Source organism: Thermobia domestica, chromosome 15 (genome assembly GCF_964235325.1).
Source record: "Thermobia domestica chromosome 15, izTheDome1.hap1.1, whole genome shotgun sequence".
In the NCBI taxonomy this organism is placed as follows: Eukaryota; Metazoa; Arthropoda; class Insecta; order Zygentoma; family Lepismatidae; genus Thermobia; species Thermobia domestica.
Genome location: NC_137468.1, coordinates 76,458,144 through 76,483,809, shown reverse-complemented (window position 1 = coordinate 76,483,809; position 25,666 = coordinate 76,458,144). Strand labels below are relative to the sequence as shown.

Genomic DNA, 25,666 nt, shown 5'->3' with positions numbered 1-25,666 from the left:
GAGTAAAAACCTTAAGTTTAGAATTTTGTCCGGATACATTGAAAGGAATGGCCTCCTGGTCGAACATACATCGGGACCAACAGATGGACAGACACACAAAATTTAATTTTTAAGGAGAGGGATGTGGGTGCCTTGAAATGTGTAAATACACTGAAATCTCAAATTCAATTCTTTTTTCACGATCACCATACTTTTTTTCTCTCTTAACGTCACTTGAAACTACTATTGATAACTAAGAACACTATCTCATCTCTGTAAAAGAATATGGATAATGACTTATTATCCAAGAAATATGTTTGACTAGCAGCCTCCCTGCTGGTGTAAAAATGAAGATGAAATGAAATCTATAAGTTTTACGTCCCACGGTAATGCCGGTTAGGCTAAAGGAGACGGTGATGATGAGAAATGAATGAAATGGTGGAATGAAGAAAGTGGAAGGAAACAGGAGAACCCCGAGGAAACCCACGCACACGGTGTTTGTCCACCACAAAGTTCACTTGGCGGGGGCTGGGATCGAATCCGGGACCCCAAGCACCAGAGGTGAACGCTCTACCACTGAGCCACCGCGCCCCCACACTGCTGGTGTAATAGTTAATGTGTGTGCCTTTGGTGTACGTGGTCTTGGGTTCGGTTCCCGGTGGGACCACATTAAAATTTGAACATATTACGGTGGTTCGGATTTCACGTTAAGTTTCACGTTCAAGCCTCATATACCCTTGGTGTTGAAAAAGAACGCGTATCTTAAATGAACAAACAAAATGTTTGACTAGTCACACTGTTATTGATTGCAAGTTTTCTTTTCATGTTAGCTCTTGTTTTTTCATTGATGTAAACCTTTACATTCTGTCCTGCTGTCCACTATTCAACATTAAACCTTCTTTTGTTTAAAAAAAAATCCATTTGAAATCGTAATGAATGGTTAAAAAGCAGTGACCACTGCACTTGTAATTCAACATCACGTGCTGTACGCTACAGTAACATAACGAACGAACAAATCCCGATTTTTCTTCAGTGAATTGTGTTTTTTGTAACACAGAACACGCAATTGTTAACACGATACACGGGAAACGTGTTAACAGAGAATAGAACATCAAGCAAAATAATTGAGATTACTAGAAAACATGCTTACTAGAAAACTTGTGTTTTTTCTTTCTTTTTTTATTGTCCCAATTGAATTGAACATATGAGTCGCATGCATTCACCATTCTGTTACTGAAATGCATAAAAGGTCTCCTTTATTTTTCTTGTTTGATAAACAAATGAGTTTGTTATACATTGTGAAACTACGGTACGCTTCTAAATTATAAGCGTGCAATTGAAAAGTGATAGATTTTTACAGGGTGCGAGATCATTTGAAAATGGGGGGGGGGGGGGAAAGAAGTTCAGCGATCCATACTAATGCTTCGTGGAGCCTCCAAAAAGTTGAAATTTTAATGTATTATTATTATTATTAATGTATTATTATTATGTAGTTGAAATTTTAATGTATTACTAGTAATAATAATAATAATAATAATAATAATCTACTGCATTTAATATTCACTTCGGTGCGTATGGTCCAGGGTTAGAGTCCCGTGGGAGCACAGTACCCTTGTGTTTACCATCATATTGAAGACAGCACTCACGAAAATGCGGTAGAGATCTATAAGTCAGAAATAATAGTCCCTGAGAACTGATGTCCTAACCAAGCATTAGAACTACTAACTTGAAGCGCTTCACCTGGCCAGCCATAGATTCCCATGAGCAGTAGAGTCAGAGCATAGTTTTTATTATTTATGAAATTCCCGTTTCTTCGCTAAGTATTTAGTATTTCAGTTTGGTCGCTCAGATATCCGGTCACTTATATAAGTCTAAATAATACTATGTATTTATATTGTATTATTAGCAAGAATAAATTATTATAAATAACAGTTATGATTTCAATACAAATACTTGATAGACAACAAAAAGCCATCCTGCCTCAGTGGTTGACCGCTCACCTCAGGTGCGTGGAATCCCTGGCTGGATCCTAGCTCACGCCAAATTCTGCTTGTGGTATACAAACAATTGTGTGAGGGTTTTCTCGGGGTCCTCCCGCCTCCTTCCACTATCTTAATTTACCATTATTATCTATCTCATCATGACCGTCTTCCTTAGTTTTACTGAATATTCGTAGGACGTTAAACCTTCGAAAATGAAAGCACAAATACAACAATACGATTTATTTGGTTATTTAAATTTAGTGTCCCTTTTCAGCAGCGAAGCTATGAGATGTGGACTTACAGTTTAAGGTGGAATCCGAACCACGGTAATCGTTCAAATTTTTGTAAGGCGCTTCCACCGGGAATCGAACCCGGAACCCGTGCACCGAAGATGGTGCGCGAATGCTAGCCAGTAGACCAGCGGAGAGAGCCACAATAATACGAGTAATGAATGATTGTGTTACTGTATTTATAGACCTAAAATATAGTTTGTAATAACGTATCTTACCTTAGAGAAAAAAATTAAGATTAAACTTCACTTTCTTTCCGTGTGTAACGAGACTTGAACATGTGACGGCCAGAAGAAACCCACGTATGAGCAGCAGTAACAGCATCCCATAATTTTAAAGGAGATCTACTGAGTTTAATTGTTAATTAAGGTTGAAAGGTACTCGCCAACATACGATTTCTTTCGGAACTTTTAATATGAACAACACTGAATCCACGTTCACAGGCAGCAGTTGATAATGGCACAGAACGAACTTTCCGCGTTAAGCCTTTAAGAACTTGAAAATCATTTACCGACTTAAAACTTGACTTGTACTCTCTCCATTCTGACACTGTAGAACCCCCGTTTGGTCTAGTGGCTAGCACGCTTGACTTCGGTTAACGTGGTTCCTGGTTCGATTCTCGGTGGTGTACAGTTGGTCGGATTCCATTATAATCAGTAGGTCCACGTCTCCTTTAGCCTAGCAGGCATAACCGTAGGACGTTAAACTAAATCAAACTAAGCCATTCTAACACTGCAGTATCAGGATTTAATCCAAACAATTGAGCTTCTTTATATACGTCTACCTTACCGTATAAACCACTCATGTCATTACGATCTTTATTTTCAAACACTGAAAAGCACTTTAAGACATCATTAGAAGGAAACCTTCTTTCCACTTCTTCTACTAAACCCTGGATTACCTGCTCCATTATTTGATCAAACTCACTATCATCACTCCCTGTATCAGATGCTTGTCTGCAGTGCACTAATGCAAAGACTTTGGTAGACATCATCTTTCATACGCATTTCTCTCAGAGCTTGGATTAAAGATTCAATTCTTGCTCTGTTTCATTATAAGAAACTGGTTCCTTTTACATCGTTTTACTAATATTAGACAGAATGAATGCAATATCCAGAAGAAAACCGAGCAATAGAATGTTCTTTTTCTCCAACATTTTTTTTTTTTTGTAAATACCACTCAGTTTAAAACTATCTCTGTTGAAATGGTCAGCATTTTCATACTCCAAAAGTAGGAATTGCATTATACAACAAAAATATGTAAAGACTGCAAATAATTCATGCTACTCATTTCAAATCCAACGTATGTGAAACAATCTTTTGATTTTTAGTAGTCCTGCGGCATCTGTGACTGTCGTGATAGTTTTAAGTTTTGCAGCTGTATGAAGTTCGCCTAACAAACATTCAAAGTTGTGAACAGAATTCACAACATCAAAAACTCTTTCAGATACAAGATCCATTCGATGTGCCATGTAGTGTACGCTAATTAGGCACTGGTCGACATTTCTTCTAATTTGGGCAGCAACACCTTGTTTCTCCCAGTAAACACTACATCCCCGTCCGAACCAAATCCAACAAGCTTTTCTTTAAGATTAAAAATATGCCATCTTCGGAAAACGCTTGAATAATTTTCCCTTCAAGGAATTTTGCATCGGCATTTTCTACTGGCACTAATTTATAAAAACAACAACAATGGTTATTTTTTTCGTCCACATATGTTATATACAACAGCAAGTGCTTATCCGCAAACCTGTTTGTAGATTCGTCAACTGTTTAAGAAATTTTACCAATTTTGCACGCAACTGGTACGCTAGAGAATAAAGGTCTCCAACTCGTCACAACGAAACAGCCGACAAAGTAAAACACCTGATACATTTACAACTAAACTACGTTTTTTAAAAACAGGCATGCATTCAAATTTATTGTTTGTTTGAAAATTTTCATTATAGACCTACTTATATTTTCATATTAAGGTGTCCCCCTTACATATTTTGGAGGGGGGAAACGCAAGTATAAAATTTTTGGTAGTGCGAAATCCCTCCCGTCCCCCCTGGATTTCGCACCCTGGATTTTTATCAGTTCTGATTTCGGTAGGAGGATAACAGGAAGATGTAACTTTCAACATTCTAACCATAGTCATAGATTTAATCAGTTCAGAATTCAATAGGCGCATAAGAGTGAGATGGAACTTTCAATATTCTAACCAGTAGTGGTAAAATTATCAGTTCCGGTTTTAATACGTGGATAAGGATGAGGATGGAACCTTCTCTGGCATGCTGAATCTATATCTATATCAGAAACACAACTTATCGCTATCTCTCACGTTTTTTAAAAATGAAATTTCAATATTAAAACCGGAAACGAGAGATTTCCACAACTTTCAATTCCAATAGGCAGCGCAACTTTCAGGCATTGCACACTAGAAATATTGTACAATATCACTTGAGTAAACGGGACTGGTTTTCTGTACATTATTTGTTTTATTCTGTTTTTACTAGGTTTATGTAATTCTGTATCTAAATTTTATACATTATGTTTTATTTGACAACTTTCACTTATTACCTCTAATGTACTGATTGGACTCTTATTATAAAATATGAAAGTAAACAATAAATTCACTAAAGACTAAGTTTGACTTTGTTTTTTACACTTCAAATCCTATGCCATGCATAAGTATCGGAAGTCTTATAGAACGGCTATACCCGTCCGTCCATCTGTCTATCTGTTGACAGGTATTATGTCAAAAGGTGTCAAGGAACGGTTCTTCGCAATCGATCCAGTGTCCTAACAATAGGTTCCATGTCCTCCGTTAACCTGTTATTCAAGCCATAAATGACTGAAATTAGTCATTTCCGGCTTCGAGGTTTTTCACAGAACAGAAAGAGTAATGGCGACAAGCAATTTCTTGCAATAAATTCTGCGTCTCAAGAAAAAAATATTGTCACATTCCGCAATACTCTGCCAAGACCGGAAGCAAGTAGTTCAAATTTACTAGTACTTAGGGCTTCAATACTGATTTCCGTAGCGCTAAAACTAAAATATATCGAAAAGCGGTTTTTTTCTATCGATTCATGGTCCCAAGAATATATTTGATATTCTAGGCTAATTCTCTATTTGAACTGAAAGTGGTAGAAATCAACCATTTCCGGTTTTAACATTTTTCGGCGTAGAACAAAAACGGTATAACTATCAGCGGTTTTTTTGCAATCGTTTCAGAATCTCATGAGAATATAACCACCAACTGCAATACTACCGAAACCGGAAGTGGTTAGAATTTACGAGCACTTCCGGTTTCAGTCCTCCGTTGGCCCTCTATTCAAACCTGAAATGGTAGAAATCAACCGTTTCCGGTTTTAACGCTGATTGCCATTCATCGTAAACGTTTAATAGGTAACGAGAATCGGATTTCATCAATTGTTTCAGCATCTCAAGAGGACATACCAACACCTTCCGCAATACGCTATCAAAACTGTAAGTTCTTCAAATTTACTAGTACTTCCGGTTTCAATACTTATTTCCATACACCAAAAACGGTCAGAGATATCGGAAAACGGTTTTTGACAGGTTCAGCACCCCAAGAATGAGTTTGGTCTCGACTTTTATCTATCTGTTGAAACCGGGAATGGCGAAAATGTACGTTTATTTGATTACAACACTGTTTGCATAATGGATAAAATGGAAATGGTTGACGACAAACATATTCTTTTTATATGGATTAAGTAACAAGAATACGTTTTATCTCTGTCTTAATTCTTTTTATTGCAACGGGAAGCGATAGACATCAATGATCACTTTTGGTTATAATGTTAATTCCCATAGTGCAAAAATAGTAAGAGATAGTGAGTAATGACTTTTTTAATACGTGTATATGGATTTCGCGTCCGAGGAACAGAATCTTTCTTTGATCTTTAGTTCTCTATTGGAACCAGTAATTATGGATGTACTACTTTCAAGTTTGAGTATTGAATTCACGCACACCGTGAAACGAAACCTACTTGTTTATACCTGACCAGCCTGAACTGTATTTTTTCAGGGTCAACTACTGGCCTATATTTTATTATCTACATTTTTTTCTTTTTTAGTATTGTGAGAGTGTTCCGGTAATTTTATTTTTCATTATTAATAATTCTATGCTTCATAAGGCCTGCTGTTTGTGTAAAAGTTGAGATTGTGTACCTGTCTTTTAACTTGAATGCCCAAAAACGTCTTCTCTAACTTTGGCAAATAAGAAGTTATTTCGAACAGTCCCCCAAATTCCAATACCACAAGTACCGCAAATGTTGCGCTTTCTTCGCTCTATGGGAATCGTTGGGGGGCGCGGTAGCTCAGTGGTAGAGCGTTCACCTCTGGTGCTTGAGGTCCTGGGTTCGATCCCAGCTCCCGCCAAGTGAACTTTGTGGTGGACAAACACCGTGCTCGTGGGTTTTCTCGGGGTTCTCCCGTTTCCTCCCACTTACTTCATTCCACCATTTCACTCATCTCTCATTATCACCGTCTCCTTTAGCCTCACCGGCATAACCGTGGGACGTAAAACTCAAAGATTTCATTTCATTTTTTTCGCTCTATGGGAAGTTGTAGATTAAAATTGTAAACAGAAGTGATAGCTCCTTGCTACTTCCGGTAACAATAAAGAGGTTAGAACCGAGATTGAAAATATTTTTGGGGACACTAAACCCATACCAAGAAATCATTTCTCACTATTAGGAGGATGAAAAGAACAAAAGAATTTGTCTATTTTTGTAGATGCTGAATCCATATTGCTATGTTCTGTTTCGTAGAGTCTAAAAATGTATACAAAGTTTTAACACTGCACCTTTTATTATAAAGATAAGTGTGTTATAAAATTTTTACAAAGTTCTTGTAAGTATTTACTCTAAAAAATGTTTTCAAAGTTATCCTCCGCACAAAACGTGGCTTGGAAATAAAGGATAATTGTCTTAGCCCACAGTGGCCACAAACAAGGATTGGTAATGCTCCGTAACTCATGACAGCCCCAAGAGTTGGCATTAGAAGGAATCTGCGTAGCCTATGGCGGCCTTGGAAGAAAGTTTCGGCAGGTGAGTGATCAGCTTTGAATTGATAATTTCCTCATCTCGTCACCTTCTTTTATAGCTATCTTCTTGGAAGAGGACCCATAAAGAGGCAGTCGGCTTTGTACAAGCCTGACTTTAGTCCAATTTTATCAGGAGCCGATAAGATGATGACAAACGCAACAGAAATATTAAAGACAAAATTTCAAAAGAAAAAAAAAAAACTTTTAATCAGAACCAAGTTCTTGTTCCCAGAAGATGCAGCGCGGATAGAAGAGAAAAGGAAAAGAAAAAGAATAAAATCTCTTGAATAAAGAATATATCAAAACTGCACTTCAACGAAGACAGTCAATTAGCGTAATACTCATTTCGATTACCTTCTCAGCTTAAGCTGCTGTTAAAACATTAAATGATCTAAGCAACATTTCTTAAAGTGTACATTTATTATCTAACAATCCAATATTCTTTATCACAGTATGCAAATATCATAGATCTAAGTATCACAGTAAGTTTAACACAATATAATTGCAAGTATCAGAACGAAAGAAGAAAAAAATCTATTACAGTTACTGGGTTTGATATAAAATTGAATATGTTTCGCTCGGTTAAATTTTAGTCCAACATTTTGACAGATCTCCACGGATACATTTCTTTCTTTAGATTGAATAGTTATTCACTAAAAGTGTAGTTTTGTTGGACTTTAATAGTTAATCACTGAAGGTTTAGTTTGAAATAATCACTAAGGGTTTGTCTTTCACGAATTCGTAGTTACATTTTTAGCTGCCTAAAATCTTTTAATAAGTTTACATATCATATTAATCACCGTGAAAACCTTATACTTTCACATATAACATCACATTTATATTCAATTTTAAACAGGATTAATTATTATGTCCCACCGAAGAGCGTGTCGAGACCCAAAAGTGCGAATAATTCACAAACTGGCTCAGGCATCACCAGAACGAGAACAAAATGGAAACTGAGAAATATTTGAATGTAGGGTCCCTTTCAGCAGCGAGACTATATCTCCCTTGCAATAACCATTAGGTATGTATCAACATTTTCAATTTTGGGTTATTCCGGTACCTTATATGATTTTACTGCCTTCTAATCAGCTCGATATTCCAAGAATGAAGCCTTCGTCGCCTATGAGTTTTATAATTCTATATAAAAGGTGCAGAAGGAAAAACGCAAAATACATTATTACACACGATGACACGTGGAAGTATTTGCTAGTTATCAATAATTCTGGTGGGTTTTCTCAGGGTACTCCCGTTTCCTTCCACTTTCTCATTCCACCAATTCTTTCATCATCATTCATTTGCCTTAATCATCGTTTCCCTTAGCCTAAGGGGCATAAACGTGGGACGTTAAACTGAAAGATTTCATTTCATTTCCAAATCCAACCAACCGAAATGCAACTGTATAAAATCATACAGTACTTTACAAATAAATACCGGACTTATTTCGGTTTTTCAAGGTCATAGTTAGGAAAGAACTTTGCATATGTAGGCGCTGTCAGTGGATTAATCCAAATGTTTCATTAATGGGTTTCCACTTAGGAAAAACGCAAAGAAACAAATTCAAGGTCACGCTTACACGACATGCAGTAGTATAAAGCATACTTGACATGTGCGAATGTATTCACAGCCAACTTTACTGCAAATCTGTGGCAACGTCATTTTTGGAACTGATGTTAGCCACTTGGCTACTCGTGATGGTGGAATTTGGCGCTTCAATTTTATTCGGGTGAAGCTGAAAGAGAACCAACTCTATTTGCAGAAAATGGTACTATGGCCTTGAATCTAACATACGCATTATGATATTAAAGGAAAAGAAACATTTGTTGCGTATATATTCTGCAATACTCTCTTACAAAAGTGTTTTCTTTTTTCTACGATGCCTAAATCAATTCCTGGACACACGCCATGTTAACTTGTTTCAGTCTTTAGGGAAAAATTGCTGTTGCAGATATTACATTTGTCACTGTTGAGTAGAGATGGCAATGCGGCAAAAATGTGTTTTTATGTCTTTTCAGTGGCATTGGAGATAAAGCTCTCCCTCCTTTTTCTCTCTCTGTTGCCATTGATTGGAAAGGAAATAGATGTAGACGAAATGCGAAGACTTCTTCAGTTACGAAAAAAGTGGCTGGTTTTTCCCCCTCCCGTGAAAAAAAGGGGGACAGAAAATTTTTGTAGAGTCAGTCTTTCTTGAAGAGAAAATGAAAATCTTTTCTTGTTAAAACCTGCAATGCGTACGCAGCAGAAATTACTGTTTTGTAAGGATATCTAATAAAATCTGTCTTCAATTCAGTGAAAGTCTTTTGTTTGAGTTGCAAGGACAAAGTGTGAGGGACGAAGGAATTTCTAGGAATAAAACGTGAAACATTGTCTTCTCTCCTAGATCTAACCTGATCCTGAACTTAATAAATGAGGATTACTATAATATATAGTAATCCTTATTTATTAAGTATATATATATATTCAGGAATACTTCACTCAAATCAAAGTAATTCAAAACAGTGTTTCTTCCATTGTAGCACAAGTTTTTAGACTTGAAAGCAATGTTGTGTATAAGTACTTGAAATATTATAGAACAACGTCAGTCTGTCTATGTCTCTATTGGTAGGTTCAGATCAAAAACTTAAGACATACAGAATTAGTAAATTTTACGCTAGTCGCAAAATATCGTCATTTATTGGATTTTGATTTTACATACCAAGAGTTTGCACATCATAATTGTCCATATGGAAGTGTATTTTTGAAATATTTTCACTAAATAAAATGAAAATGCTAGAGACAAAGTTCTCATATTGGACTGTAATTATGTTTGATTCATATCACCTCACGAGTACAGCTAATATAAAATGCACTATATTTAAATGATCATAAATTTAATTTGCACACAATTATATTACACAGAAATAAACATATTCACAAGGTATTTAGTTGTAGCTGCTTGTGATACGATGGCTAAAAGTTTGAGCTATATGTACTGTATGATCTTCGACCATGCTATATGGTCTACCAAAATACTGCAATTCTAGCCTCCACATCATACGCTGTAGAAAAAAGAAAAGAACCAATACACTTTAACACTGTTGCCAGCTAAAGAATTACACTGTTGTAAACATAAATAACCCCAAACAATAATATTTCACAATCTTGTATACTAGATCAACCAGATCGGATTATATATAGAGGTCATGAATGGTAGGCAATCGGAATATTACACCTTCCCATTCGTTTAGTGAGAGAGTGTGAAGGCAGAAACCTGTCTTGGATTCGTGTCTCCAAAACGAACCACAGATATTTAATAACATTTAGATCCGGGGGTTGTGGGTGGGCAAAGAGAGGTATTTGACTAAATTCCGATGTTCCTCAAACCACATCCCAAGAACTCGAGTTGTGTGGATTGACTCATCATCATCATTCTGGAATTTGGCATTATGCCCGGAAACATCATCTGGACCGTATGATGCACTCCTAAAATGAAAGTATATCATTTGGCAGTGACACAGGCGACAATTGTTAGCAGGACTCATTGAAAATCAAAATATTGCTGCATACAATACCACAGAGCTTCTACAATGTTTCACGATTGGGTGAAGACACTGCAGGCTATGAGCTTCTTTGGGTGTCTGCCACACATAAGCATGTCCCGTGCATTGAATGAAATAAGGTGAATGGTAACTTACTTGACCATATTACACCTTTCCTGTAATCAGAGGTCTATGTTATATGTTCACAGCACCATTGGGGACGAAAAAAAATACATTTTTATTACCTAAACAAGAGTTATGGTCCCTTATTAGCGATTTCGCCTGTGCAACCCAAACCACTATGACCATGTTATGTAACTCACGGCGGACTACTGTGTTTGTCGATACACTCTTCATCAATTGCACCACGGTCCGGTTTAATATTCAGTGGGATTTCTCTCTGAGGGTTTTTCTCTGGTCTGATCCTCTTCACCGATATGATTTTCCGTCATTTTTTTTTCCGTTATCACCTTAACACTGACCCTCGCGACACACCTAACACACTTGTCACTTCATCAAGATTGTACAGGATAACCAAGCGCCAACAATTTGTTCTGTTTGAAAATCAGAGAGGTCGCACATTCTACACTATCACCGTCTGTTTAGTTCACTTCACACTGTCGTTCAATTGCTTCTCACGTATTACGGTGTTTGCCCTAACACATTACCACTAAAGATATACCACCCTCGACTTGACACCTAGTCTTCTGTTCCAAGCGCTGCTATCGACTGAAGGAATTCCACTCCCTTTCGCTAAGGCTCTCTCGCTTAGCAACAACGGAAACCTTATTGTCTTAAAGCGTGGGTGTGTCGAGTGTGAGCTTTAGTTCGCATTTTCGCCACGGCTCAAGACATTTTGGCAGCAGTATAACAACCCAGTTCTGCGGTCAGCGCCTGACCGTTGCAAACCCAGACATCTGAAGTGATTCGAACTCTTGGGGTTTCCATTATATATGTATAATTATATTATAATGTGTGTGAGTGTAGATTCAGCGTAAGGAAAATATATTTCATTCCTACTATTAACAACGGTATCAATTATTTCTAGTTGATACCCGCAGATATAGACAAAGAATTAATTTTTGGTTCTAAAACTTAGAGAGAAAAAGTTATGACCGGTTGATAACGTTACTGTGTACAAAATCTTTGCTCTCTTCTCTCTATTATACGTTTAGGAAAAAAGTGTAAACATTACCTCAAAGACATAAATATGAGTCTATCATTAAATATGGTATAATCACATCAAAAAAACGTGACGATACCAAACCTTTTTTGACAGTCCTGAGTCAATAGCCATTACCAAGATACTTGAAATATTAAGTTAATTGAAAATATGGGACGAAAGGAAACGTACGCAAAGATAGAAGTTAATTTAAAAAAAAACGATTTGTACTACTAGTAAATACGTGACTAGTTTTCAAAGTTCAGGTAATAAGAGCTTATGAGTAATAGAATCAAAGAAAAGTGACGAAGGAAACCTTTAAGTAGCCTTTAAGTAGTAAAGAAAGCCTATTTTACAATTAACTGTAGCTGAAGTGACCGTTCTTCGTATGGGAAGAATATAGTTATGGAAAATATTCGAAACTCCATCACTTTCTTAGGATGTATCCTTTGATGAAAGTGACAGAGACATGATAAACGTTCATCTTGAGATAGGTACTAAATATTCGAAAGTCATTTAAAACTTTTCATCCATTTCCCCGTGATGCGATTGGACACAACAGAGAACATTGATTTCAGTGTAGTTAAAAAATAGAGAAAATGCCCTTCCAGGATACGGATCCGTTTATTTTTAATGAGTTTATATGCTAAGTTTTAGGCCTATGTTCCTAAGATCAGGGGTTTGTAATGTATTGTCTTTTCCCATAATTTTTGAACCCCTCACATTCCTCTTAGATTAATCAATCCTCTTAGATTAACATAATAAAAACCTAGCTCGAGATAGATACTATATTTCAAAATTCATTACAAATTATTCAACCATTTTTCCTTGTTGCTATTACTAAAAGGTGCTCTTCTCGTCAAAATGTCCAACTTTCATATTTATTGATGAAGTTGGTTATTATTATTATTATTATTATTATTATTATTATTATTATTATTATTATTATTATTATTATTATTATTGTAACTATTATTATTTCCACCTTATTATGCAGGGCATTTGAAATAAGAGCAAACTTCACAACAGCAGCAGACAGATGCAATGTGGCTGGCAACAGAAAGTCTAAGTTCACTTGGTAACTGCTGGATATCGACTTGTGAAAACACAAACATATAAAGAGAAACATACGTTTAAATGTGACAGCAGCAGAAGCAATAGACCTGGGAGAAGCTGCAGCTGGAGCAATAACAACAATAAAAAGCTATATTAAAGTATAGCAATAGTTAACCAGTTCTTATTTTACTTTAGATGTACGTATTAAGGCATCTAATATATAGGCCTATACGTAGGCTATATATTATTCAAGATGGCTAGTTCTATTGTATGTTATATTTTATAGGACCTATATGTTCTAAACTGTCTCACTTTCCTGTTATTAGTTTTATAATCGCTCTTCTTTGTAGAAACACTTATTACGTTATTATGGAAAAGAAACGCTGGTACATTCCCGTGCCCCCGAATAGCTGCATGATGCACCCTAAATTTGCTTTGAAAAGGTGATAACCCTAGCCGGTGCACGTGTCCGCTAATTTTTAATGATTTTATATACCGAATTCCATGTTTCTGCCTTGAGGGGCGCTTGAAACAGTCTTAAGCGTAAAAGACATGGGTGGATAAGTATAGTGAAATGGCCCTAGATGAATCTTGGGACGACAAGTGGGTGGTATGTAGGTACCCTCAAGATACATTAATCCCTTACGTTCTAAACCTCAATTCTCATTGGTTCATGAGAAATGGTGCTAAATCGGAAAAGTAGGATTAATTTATTTCTCAAGAACGGCAATTACGAAAAGAACAGCTATTGATGTAGCCTTAGCATATTTGCTACGGGAGTTAATGAGAAATCACACCTGAAAAGCGCCAAACTCACTGAGGCCCCATTTGATATCCTGTGGCGTAACCATCCCCATGTTGATATTTGTGTTTATTTCATATGAATCAATCAGCCTGAACATAAATATGAGATTAAAATTGCCATTAGATCCTTGTAAGTACCCCATTTGAGAATGTCTGAAGTTTCAGTGTGAGTGTTCATATAAAAGATCAATACATACAGTTTCCAATCAAAGTGAAATAATCTGGAAGCTGGAAAGAGAATAACAAACCGTCAACAACAACATAATGTAATGCAACCTTTGGTGTAGTGTATCCCATAGGTCCTGAGAGGGGGGGATGAGGATAAGAAGTAGAGCAGTGTTAAACTGTAACATTTGAATAAAAGGCACGTTTCATGTAGAAGAAAATATGCAAACGAAAAGTAAGTTACATGTAAGAAGTACAAGTATGTGAATGTGCGAAACAAATAAGAATGAAAGGAATATTGCAGTACGTACTTCAGTCCTTGTCACTGGTTTCATTTATGACCACACAAACGTTGTCGTGATCGAATATTTTGCTCAATATTTGTGTTGATTTTGAGATCCTCGACAAATATTTCTTCCATAACCTAGGTAATAATGGCTGCAACATGGGAGAAGGAGTGAACTGTTCGCAATCCATTTGCACACTCGCAAAAAATACCTGATGACACTTTTGTAACCTTCTGTATTTGGTTTTAGATGAAGCATTTGTATGTCTTGCTTTGTTTATGACTTGAATGCACTGTCGTTTTCCATATCTTGTCGTTATCTTTAACATACTGCATATTAACATTACCTCTTTCATCCAACATTTCAGTCGAATAACATACTACCCGTTTATATTGGGAGGATCCACAAAACAATCATTTCAAATATTTTTCGGTCATTCGAGGAAAATCCTCATGATCTTGTGAAGAAATAGATGTAAACGGAAGTTCTTTTGTTCGCAATTTCTTCTGTTCAACAAAGGCTGCAAAGGTGTTTTCGTTTTCTGAAGTTTTCTCAGATTTCATAATTGTGGTGATTGCGGAGTGGTTTTCACCTGGTATCACACGTATGGAGAATTTATTGGGTAGAGAACCAGCAATACGGGCCGATAGTAGCTATCATTTCATTGTCAAATATTTCATCCAACAGACGATACTTTTCTTGCAGCATTCCATGTGTAGCTTCAACTGCCAAACGAATACTTGTGACAAACCTAATATCATTTGCTTATGCAGTGGACAACTGTGAGTTTTTGCCTGTAAATGCAGGCATAACCTTTGTCCTTAATATAAGTTTTACAATGTCTGTATTTTAATCTATTGATTACTAATTTACTAATATAAAACGTACAAGTCTTATGTAGAGATAGGGGGTCTTGACCCCCCAAGAAAAGTCGCAAGAGACGCTCCTGGCTGTCAATATTCCTTTTTTCGCGACTAATTCACACAACCACAAATACTCACTGTTTCGTGTTTCTTTTAAAGTGACAAGGGTATTCATTTCCAAATAAATTGTTAAAAACCAGCAGTTTCACTGTCCTATCCCGAACTAGGGATGGGAGCACCACAGGCCATTGGGCCAATGGCCAATGACGCCTCAGTGAATTTGGCACAGCAAACAAGGGCGCCGATCGTGGGGGGAGAGGTGAGGGAGCCTGGGCTCCCCCAAAGCTCATGTTGGCCCCCATTTTTTTATGAATATATATTTTATATGTATTTTTATTGTTATATGTATTGTTACATGTATTTTTTTTATGAATGCCCCCCCCCCAAAGTTACAGGGAAATCGGCGCCCTTGGTAGCAAATATGCTAAAGCTACATCAATAGCTGTTCAGTTTGCAATTTCCCCCTTATAGGTGTGGTATGGTTGGTTTAGGCTAATTTTGATCATGGCGTACCCGTGGTACAATTTTGGGAAAAAAATATGTATGATTGTAGGGTTAAAGCGACCTCTAAAATTTATTTTTTCATAATTATGCTTGCAGACCATCATAGGTCAAAAGGGGCTCAAAATACTGAATATATTTTTTGAGGGGGGAAGTGATCGGGGGAGCTGTTAATTTTTTCAGATAAAAACCTTGTATACGCCCATACATACATCTAAGTTTGAACGAAATCGATCTAGCCATTCTTGAGAAATAAATTAATCCTGCATTTCCGATTTAGTGCCATTTCTCATGAATAAATGAGAGTTGAGGTTTGAAACGTAAGGGATTAATGTATTTTGGGGGTACCTATATACCACCCACTTGGCGTTCCAAGATTGTCTGGGGCCATTTCACTACAGTTATCCAGCCATGCCCTTGAATTCTCTTAGGATACGTCCTAAAATCAAAGTGATGTTATGAATGCCTAGCTCAAGGTACGGTATTATTTTTCAAAATTCATTTGAAACTGAATTCGTTCAGAAATATAAGAGAAAGTGTATACTTTAATGTGGCGAAAAATAGACAAAATTCCCCTTTCCTCCTCTTAAAATTAAAATTTTTAAAACTGCTTGGACAGGGGTCCATTTATTTCTAATGAGAAATTATGTACTGACTTTCTTATTCCTAATTTGACGGACTTTCAGATACTCAATTTTTCGTGTGAGTTATGGTTCTCGCTCCTCCCCTCTAGGAAACACATTTTAATCATATTAACAGGTTAAAATCCCTGTTTAAGGAAGGTAATAACTACGATAAATTCCAAAGTTGACTTCAAACTATTCAGCCGTTTATCCATGATTCGATCATGCACAAGATCAGTTTCATTTTCATATAGCTATGTTAGATTGAAGAAAGAGTAAAGAACAAATGTTCTATGATGAGTATTGTATTCTGTGAAAAAGACTCAGAAACTATGCAAAAGGGACTAGAAATATGGATGTAGAGAAGAATGGAGGAACTTAACTGGGTAAAACAGGAAATCAGTGAGGAAGTGCTGTAAATGATAAGGGAGAAAAGAGGAATATTGGATATTTAAAAATACAAAGGTAAACTAGTTGGGACTAGTGACTTATCTAGGGCATTTTTCGGGGACATAAGATATAGGGCATATATATCGTGTTACACGTGAATTGATATCGATCATACACGCCAGCAAGTTAATCAAAGAAGAGCTCAATATTGACTCTATTGAATGGAGGGTTAGGCATCATTGTAATATAAGCTGAGTATACATGTAACACTTTGTTACATCTAACTCCACTACCCAGAGGTAAAAGTGAGAGGAAACGCCGGGATACACCGTCCCCTCACCTCCAAAAATATATACGGCGCTCCCCCAGTTCCTAAAAAGTTGCAATGGGCAAAGATAGGCAGGGAAAAGGTGTGATGTCATGCCGCTACCTACCGTTTCCCTACCTTTTAAATCCACTTTTATCCCTGCCACTACCACCATTTTCTCTTTTCTCCTCGTTAATGCAATACCCATTCCTTGCATTTACTAAACGTTTTAAATTAAGACAAATATATGACACCTATTACAAACTCACTACATGTAATGCGAAAATGAACAGTAATTTCCAATGTACAAGTACTCTGAAAAAAAAAAAAAAAAAACAGAAATTACTCACGAAACCAGTTTTCTGTCTCTCGTTTGGCGGTACTCCTTCATACACCTTTTTCCCTTAGTTGGTGAATGAGTATGATTAAGCATCCTCTTGTGACGGAGTATCTAAACTTTACGCGGCATTTGTCAGCTGATAGGCAAGAGTGCACTTTATGCAGAACAAGTGACTTTTTGTCACATTTTTGACATGACACAAGGTAGGAAGTAGGGTAGGGTAGGGTTGGGTTACCTTAGGGTTAGGGAAGTTTGGGATAATTTTGTTAAAATTAATAGAATGTATTATAATTGCTCGTATTGCTATTTATTATATCGGTTCCGATGAATGTTCTGCATAAAGTGCACTTTACAATGTTAACATTCATACCAACCTTTCCCTACTTGTTCTTGGCGGATTAACATTTCTATCTGTAAATTTTCCGATACGTGGCTCCCATATTCTCAATCTGCATGACCGTTGATTGAGCTCTTCATCAACCTGTTATCTGACTCTCAGAGTACTTTCACCTATCTGTTGTTCGCATTCATAAACAGTGCTCAATACCTACACAATTTTAACATCTTTTTAAAATACATTGATTTCTATTTTTGTGTTTTCTTTCAAATGAACCGGAATTTTAATAATGTGGATTTATTGATTTGTTCCTCAAGTCTTTAAATGTTCATTGGTTATTCAAAATGAATTTCTATTATATATAAATCTTACATGATTTAAATTAAAATTAATTATTAAATATTAAAATTATAAATAAGAAAGTTTAATTTTCAGGAAATAATTGGCATTAAATAAATTTGAAAAAAATAAATAAATAAAAATAAAATTCCAGTGCATTAAAAAAAGCATTGAAATAATTACTTATATAAATTAATAGTCTGTAGTAAACAAAGATGGCGCAGGTATTTGTATCTCCAATTGAGTGAGTTCTTGGTCCATGAGGAATCCTTTTGCGTTCTTTTGTCATGTTTCTTTTTTCCAAAAAAATAGTTTTATCTTCATTCTATTCTATTCTGTATATGATCTCGAGTAAAACATGTTGATCTTGCTGTAATTATACTTTCATCACGCAAAAAGTATACGTGCCAATCGGTATAAATGTTTCAGCTCTGATTATGTCACTTGATGAACACTAGTCTAAACAATGAATTGTTTGTGTATAATATGAACAAGCTACCGCACTGAGTAGTCCTAGAGCAGAAGATTAAAACCATCGACGCAACTGACTTCATATAGCTTTGAGTTCTGTTATCTGCACTTCATGTCATCATATATGAGGGTCGTTCCGAAAGTGATGCCTCCTTTTTTTTTCATGGAAACTAATGGAAATACATAAATAACAACAGCACAGCTAAACAGAGCAATATTTCAGCTACAGACTGTCATTTTTCCACACATAGTTCCCACCATTCGTTATGCACTTTTGCCAACGACGAACCAGAGCCTCCATGCCGCGCTTGTAAAAATCGGAACCAGCTGAGGCTAATCAATTCCTAACAGCTTCCGGGTCTTGAAAATGTTCGCCACATTCAGCTTTGTACACAATTCTTTGATCGTTATCCGGCGATCAGCACGGATGAGTTGATCAAGACGCTCTTCATTACTAGGAATGACAGCTATGCAGGGTCGACCGGGCCGTGGCTTGTCATGAACACCCTTTTCACCACCTTGAAAATGCCGTACCCATCGCCTCACATTGCTGTCGTCTCCATAAACCTTTATCAATCGTCGATGGTTTCAATCGGCGCAATTTCTTCAGCAGTGAGGAATACAATCACACATCGTTATTTTATACGTAGGCTCCATTTTGAAACATTCCTATTCTGGCGCCAACTACCGCAGAACAATGGGACCAGCTGCAAATAAAAGAGGAATGTTCAAGCATTAGCACTACATCAACATCTGGCACGGACATACAAAGTCAACACACAAAAAAATAGGAGCATTAATTTCGGAACGGTCCTCGTATATTTCATACCATGCACAGATCACCATCTTCTGTATGCCTAATCAGATGAATATATCAATAAATAAATAAATCCTGATACCCATCTCCGAATGAAACTACCGATAAATGAATGCTCATCGTCCCAGAGAAGGCGTTACCTTCTGCGGGCCACCCATCTTCAGATAGGAATGAAATTGCACCTTTAAAAAAATCTTAACACGAAATCAGTTCTTTACTTGAACATTGTAGACTCATTTGCTTTGTGTTAGTGATAGATTCAATGTGTTTTTAGTATGAGTCGATCTGGGATTCATTACCACAAAGTAAAGCAGACAGTTATAACATATGGAGTACTTTTTAATATTGTCACTGCTGTGCACCACATTCTATTATCACTGCTTTAATTGGTACCAATATTATAATGAATTATATTGAAATCGTTTTCTTGTCTGTCACACACACAAATACAATTAACGTTAGTTTTATTTTATTTAACTACTAGAAGTGCTGTTTAACATCCCTCTTCATTACCGAGCCTTGACCCTAGATGAAATGGTGGTCTACAGTTTAAAGTTAAATCCAAACTACCACAATGCATTAGGTGCTGTTTCACCAGAAATTACACCCGAAACAATCCACGTACACCAATGGAGCTCGTGCTAGCAGGGAGGGCTTATTTAAGTTTTATTTATATGGTTGAGGGTGTATTTATATGGTTGAGCATTGCATTAAAAATAATGGCAATAGCAGGAGCACCCTTTTCCCCCAAGCTCAATAATTCATCATCTTTAAATTCACTAAAGAAATATCTAGTTGTAAAGTAAATGTAAAGGATTGACTATCACCAATAGATGAAACCACATGCTTCACTTCTTTCCAGTGTATTTTGTAGGGAGTAGCAATAGTCAATATTATTGCTACTCCCTAATCAAAATCAACAGATGAAATTCAATTCTGTCCAAAGGTATCATCATCATAGGTATAGTGCCATAATTTGCAGGTCATTTGCCGCAACTGGAACCTTCCATGCATTAGGCTCTTCAGTTAACTACCTATATTGGTTTTAACGTACAATTTTTCTGTTTTAATATCGTCCATCAACTGTACCCTCCTTAGCCCCTCTCTTTCCTACCACTATTCCCTCTAGCATGTGTGTCCCTCATGATACAGCTACTTCTCAGCCCATGTCTAATCATTTTCTCTTCCTCTTTCCAATTAGATGTCATAATATTAAGACACTTCACAAAACTCATACCCACTTTTTTGAATTCTAGTGAATAAATGTCAAAAATATGGAAAGTGAGTTATATAGTATCTTCAAAACACTAATAAATAAACTAGGTCTAATACTTTTTCTTATGGGCCAGAAATTTGCGTGCGCAGTTTATGACGCACAATTGTTGGGCATTCAAATGTACAGATGATTTTGAAAACATGTATTAATTGATATAATATCCGTAGCGTCAATTACCCGCTTCGTTAAAATAAGAAAAATTAGTAATATGTTCCGTTAGTCAGTCACTGTTTACTATTACTGACAGTGCTTTCTGGTAATTTTCGATCATTTTTATATTTCTCCTCCCTCTCCCTTTCTCAAGTAGCAGGGTTGAATTTGGATTTAAACGGCATCGAAAGTATCACTGTTCATCTCAACGACCCCGAAAACTATGGACTTGGCACTAATATCTGTCATTTTCTATCATTTTTAAATATCTCCTCCTCCCCTAACTCGAAGTTGCACCGTCAAAGTGAAATCATAAAGACCATTCCAGGTCCGAACCCCATCTATGTTGAAAATGTGAGAGAGATTGCTCAGGTGATTCAAAAGTTATTAAGTTACAAACATAGCACAACATAGTTACAAATATATATATGTGAAAGTGGCTATGTTTGTATATATATATCTATATCTATCTATCTATCTATCTAGATGGATAGATAGATAGATATATTTTGTAAATACTACCTGACCCATTTTCCACATTTTTTACATTCTTCATTGTCTTAAGAGTTATTCACTAGAATTCTAAATAAAAGTGGGGATGAGGTTAGGTAAGAGTCTTAAGGAAAACAGGAATTCTAAACGTGATTTGGTTTCAGTTGTACTGCGGATCCAAACTGGATTGATGACCATCAGGCATATCATTTGCTTATGTATGTGCGCCATGCTCTCGACCTCGATCGAAAAAAAAAAAAAAAAATGGGAAACACAATGCAAGTAGGTTTTCTACGAATATGTTTCTTACTGACTGATTTAATGTCTCATTTCTATTCCTCTCAAAATTTTAATGACGCACTATGCGTTATGATTACTTTATGGGCACTATCAACAATGATAATATTCTGCAAGTGGGCAGATTTATCGTGCTCCTACATACTACTTTTACTAATATACTACTAAACCTACTAATAATATCATAATCAATACATTATTATTATTGTTGTTGTTGCTCGCCTTTGATATTCCTTTGTGTTTTGAGTGCTTATGTCAATTATGTACATGTATACATTTTTGTTTACAGCATCCCCTTTGATTTATCTTTTGCAGGTACGTCGCGATGTCCGAACAATACAGCGAGCGCTACGAGTTAAATCCTGGGTCAGATTATTCCGTCGACAGGAATTATGGGAGCATCAACTGTGGAAGAGGTTCCGAATCAGAACGACAGACGATAATCTTACAGGATGTGCTACAGGTGAGAACGCAACATCCACTACAAAAACAAAACAAACAAACAAAAAAAAATCCCGTAGAAGAGTTCTGTTTATTCTGTTGTGTGCAAAAAATCATAAATTCTAAATCTTTCTATTTCAGGGTGATACGCAAGTGTATTCATTTTTCTTCTTTACAAAGTTGGTAAACAATGTAATGTATGGTTTGTATCTAATGTTACTGCTTCTGAATTTCAACTATTAGAAAACTCTTCTGTAATATAGTATTGGTTGTATTCACAGATTTTTATAATTAATTATTTGGTGCCCAATAATACTAATTATACGTATAACCTTGGAAACATTTAGGTTCCTAGTGCTCTTACGCTGTCAAATACTTAACAGGAATCATCCTTGGATTTTATTCCTGCTAGGAACACATAATTCTCGGTGTTGAAGTAGCTCGAAGAAGCTACTTCACTCTATAGGTAACGAACTCAAGTTGTAAAAGACGTAATGACAGCGGAATCGATGTGCTAACCACACATCATAATTAAAAGTTGTTTGGATGGCCATGAACTTTTGTGGATGTAACGCCATAGAGTTCTAGATTTAGTCAAACACTTGCGATATGAACAAAATGATTAATTATATATCTACGCCAATTTATAGAATATATGCAGTCGATTTGTCATAGAAGTTATATACTTCATTTACGAGAAGGATTTCCGAACGGCGATTCGATGGTAAATTTATTTCTAATGAGATAGGCATCCGCTGTGAGGTGCCAGATAGCCAGAGCCGAAACAACTGTTACCTACAACACCAACACAAATAAAATAAAATAATGGAAGAGGAGTGGCTGGGAATATTCAAATTAACTGAGATATTTGCATAGAATGCAAATTTCAAACTATGTGAAAAGGATTTATTCCCTCTTGGAGATAAGGTACTCTCCTGTAAGGGCCGCCACTCCCTTATGAAGTCGGTAGAGCAATATTATTTAATTTTGTGGAACAGCAGATCTCAGGGTCATCTGCATAGCAGCCAGGCTCAAAGATGCTACAATAGTGAGTCAATTTAAACTTTCAAATAAGGTAAAAAAAAAATTATAATTTAAAATTTTACAGGTAGCAGCCTGTATTTGAGCTCACTATCTCATGGCTGTTATTTGGTTCTTTGGGCAGAATACTCTCTCTGAGCCCCCATACAGAGAGGTGGTCAAACATACACAATTAAGGGGAAAATGCCTCCTTGAATCACACTCCTGAAACAAACATATCATTAGCACAGGTACTCACCCTACGGCAAATTGAGTAGACATTGGTTCTGGTCAGAGATGGTAGTTTGATTTTCCGCATAGGAAACAGGAACATAAATATGCTAGATGTGATGATATCCACACTTGATACACTATTCTTTTATCACCTTTACGTAGTGCACTAACACACACACACCTTACTATATATTGATACACTTGATATTTTAACACAATTTCATTTCTTTTAAAAAGAAAAAAAATAATAACGTAGGAGGAACCTGAAGTTAGAAAGATCTGTCTGACCTTTAGTAAGATAAAAAAAAGATATATAGATATATATATATATATACACAACTTTCTTTTATCTCCTCATATTCGTGAGTTTCTGGTCTCTAACAGTTTATAGAGGAGAGACATATTTCAAACTGAAAAACATATTTCACTATCTGCGTAGATAAACAAACAGATTGAAGATAAAATTAAATAAAATTTAACTTAATACGCTGATCCACAGTTCCTAGGTTCACTAGCACTGTTCACAATTTCTAGGTTGAATGCCACAGTGTCCTTCTGGATTCTCATTCCACCGAAAAGGGAAAAGTTCTGTATAAGATATGGTACACTGGATTACTGAAGTTCTATGAGGGAACTTTTAGTAGCTCCTATCAACAAGCAAAATAATTGCTTGGAGCCTTGTTCTAAATGTCCAAGGACAGGCACGGCATAAAGGCGTTACCGGCCTATGTTTAATATCTCTACTTGAGATATCTTAAGTTATATATTTCTCCCATATTGGAAGAACTAGGTTTTCCCATATTAAAAATGGGATGTTCGACGAGATTCAAACTACGAGGTCTCTATTGAGTGTCTGTAGCACTCAGAGAATGAAGAATTATTAACTGAAGATTAAAGTTCACTCTCCATTGTCACTATATGTAATAATCACCACTGATTGTATAAACTACAGATATGTGTAGGGCTTACACATTCTGTGAATTGATTATAACTTCATATATAGAAAAACTGAGTTCTACACACTCGCGTATACAGTTGTTCACAGGACCATCCAGGGGAACCGGAATTTGTTCACACCTTGTCCCGGGTATCAAACTCTCTGTAAGAGAAGTCAGGTGACTTCCTTCTAACCGAAAAACTATATCTTGTCGCCTCTCGATTCTAACTTGAACTACCTCGTTCTCTCATGAAAACGAGTATATGTCTTTACAAAAAACAAGGAAACGAAGAAACTCGCTTCCTCAAGCAACCTTTGACAAAAGGTTCTCTGCCTTGAAGCGATATTCTGGGTGGTCCGAGTTGCCACTGCACTTGTTCAGCTACCTTCCGTAGCCAACTTCACCTTGACCCTGCTGACATGTGCTGCCCCTACACCAAGGACGGTCAACACTGAAGCTTTTGCTCGCAGCAGAAGCTATGAGAGTTTTTAACACAAATTTTGTTTTTCTTCACTTGTTATAAACAAACTAATATGAGAAACATTGGTTATTATACATAAAATTAAATAAAAATATACACAGAATACATATATATAATATTCATGAACTGTCATCTCTCTCAGAAGCAGCAGTACACCCAATTCCTGTGGCTGTCTTTCAAAACTGTCTGCTACTAATGCAGCCATGTTTGCTTGGAGAGAGATTGAGGAAACATCTTTGTTAATTATTTACTTTTACCAAATACAAGATCCAAGTGTCTTGTTCGATAAGGGAAACACGATGATAAAATAAATCAGAATTTAAGCGGTATTTCCAAGAACGTGTTTAGCTTAGTACGTAAATATTAATATTAAACACAGAAAATAAGTCAAATCAGAGTATACATTTTCAAATTGGTGTTGCATTTCGGGAAACAAACTAAAGGCTCACCAGCCAGGTTTACTGGTCTTTGGTGAGAAGGGGGGAGGAAGTGACGCTTGAGCTTGCTGCATTGGAAATCACACCTATAGAAAACTAAAATTTCGCATGTAGAAGCGAAAAAGTTTATGGCTTTTGAAACAATACAAACGATGTGTTTCAACACACTGTATCAACTTCAGTGTAGTTTCACCAAGGAAGTCCGTAGGCTACTTCCTGTGTATAAAGATACTTATTTAGTTCCTATTCTGGTTATTTCTTTCCATGGTGAGTTGTGAAGGACCTCACATCTTGAAGTCTAGGCGACAGCAAGTCGGGAAAGAAAAAAAAACTTCTCTCAGCGCTAGCTCTCTTCCAGCGTTCTGAACTTTCATGTATGATTCCCATGGAATCTGCTCATTTCCTATATAATTAATCCTTCATCTATGCTTTTAATATCATATCTTCCATCATCCCCTGTAAACTATACATTATGCAATGACGCAGTAATTAGATGCAACTATTTAATACGCTATATAATGCCTATAGATGAAATAAACACAAATGAAATAAATACA

At 36.3% G+C, this 25,666-nt stretch overlaps 1 protein-coding gene across 3 annotated transcripts in view; it reads left to right on the top strand.

Annotated features, from left to right (window-relative positions):
- Nucleotides 1-25,666, top strand: part of LOC145671096 (anoctamin-7-like) — a 1,175,643-nt gene that overhangs the window by 504,468 nt on the left and 645,509 nt on the right. For all 3 annotated transcript variants that reach the window (XM_081739856.1, XM_081739857.1, XM_081739858.1), the window contains exon 2: nucleotides 21,874-22,021. In XM_081739856.1, coding sequence (XP_081595982.1) covers nucleotides 21,884-22,021 — 138 coding nt within the window. In that variant the 5' untranslated portion in view covers nucleotides 21,874-21,883. The remainder of the gene's footprint in view (nucleotides 1-21,873; nucleotides 22,022-25,666) is intronic.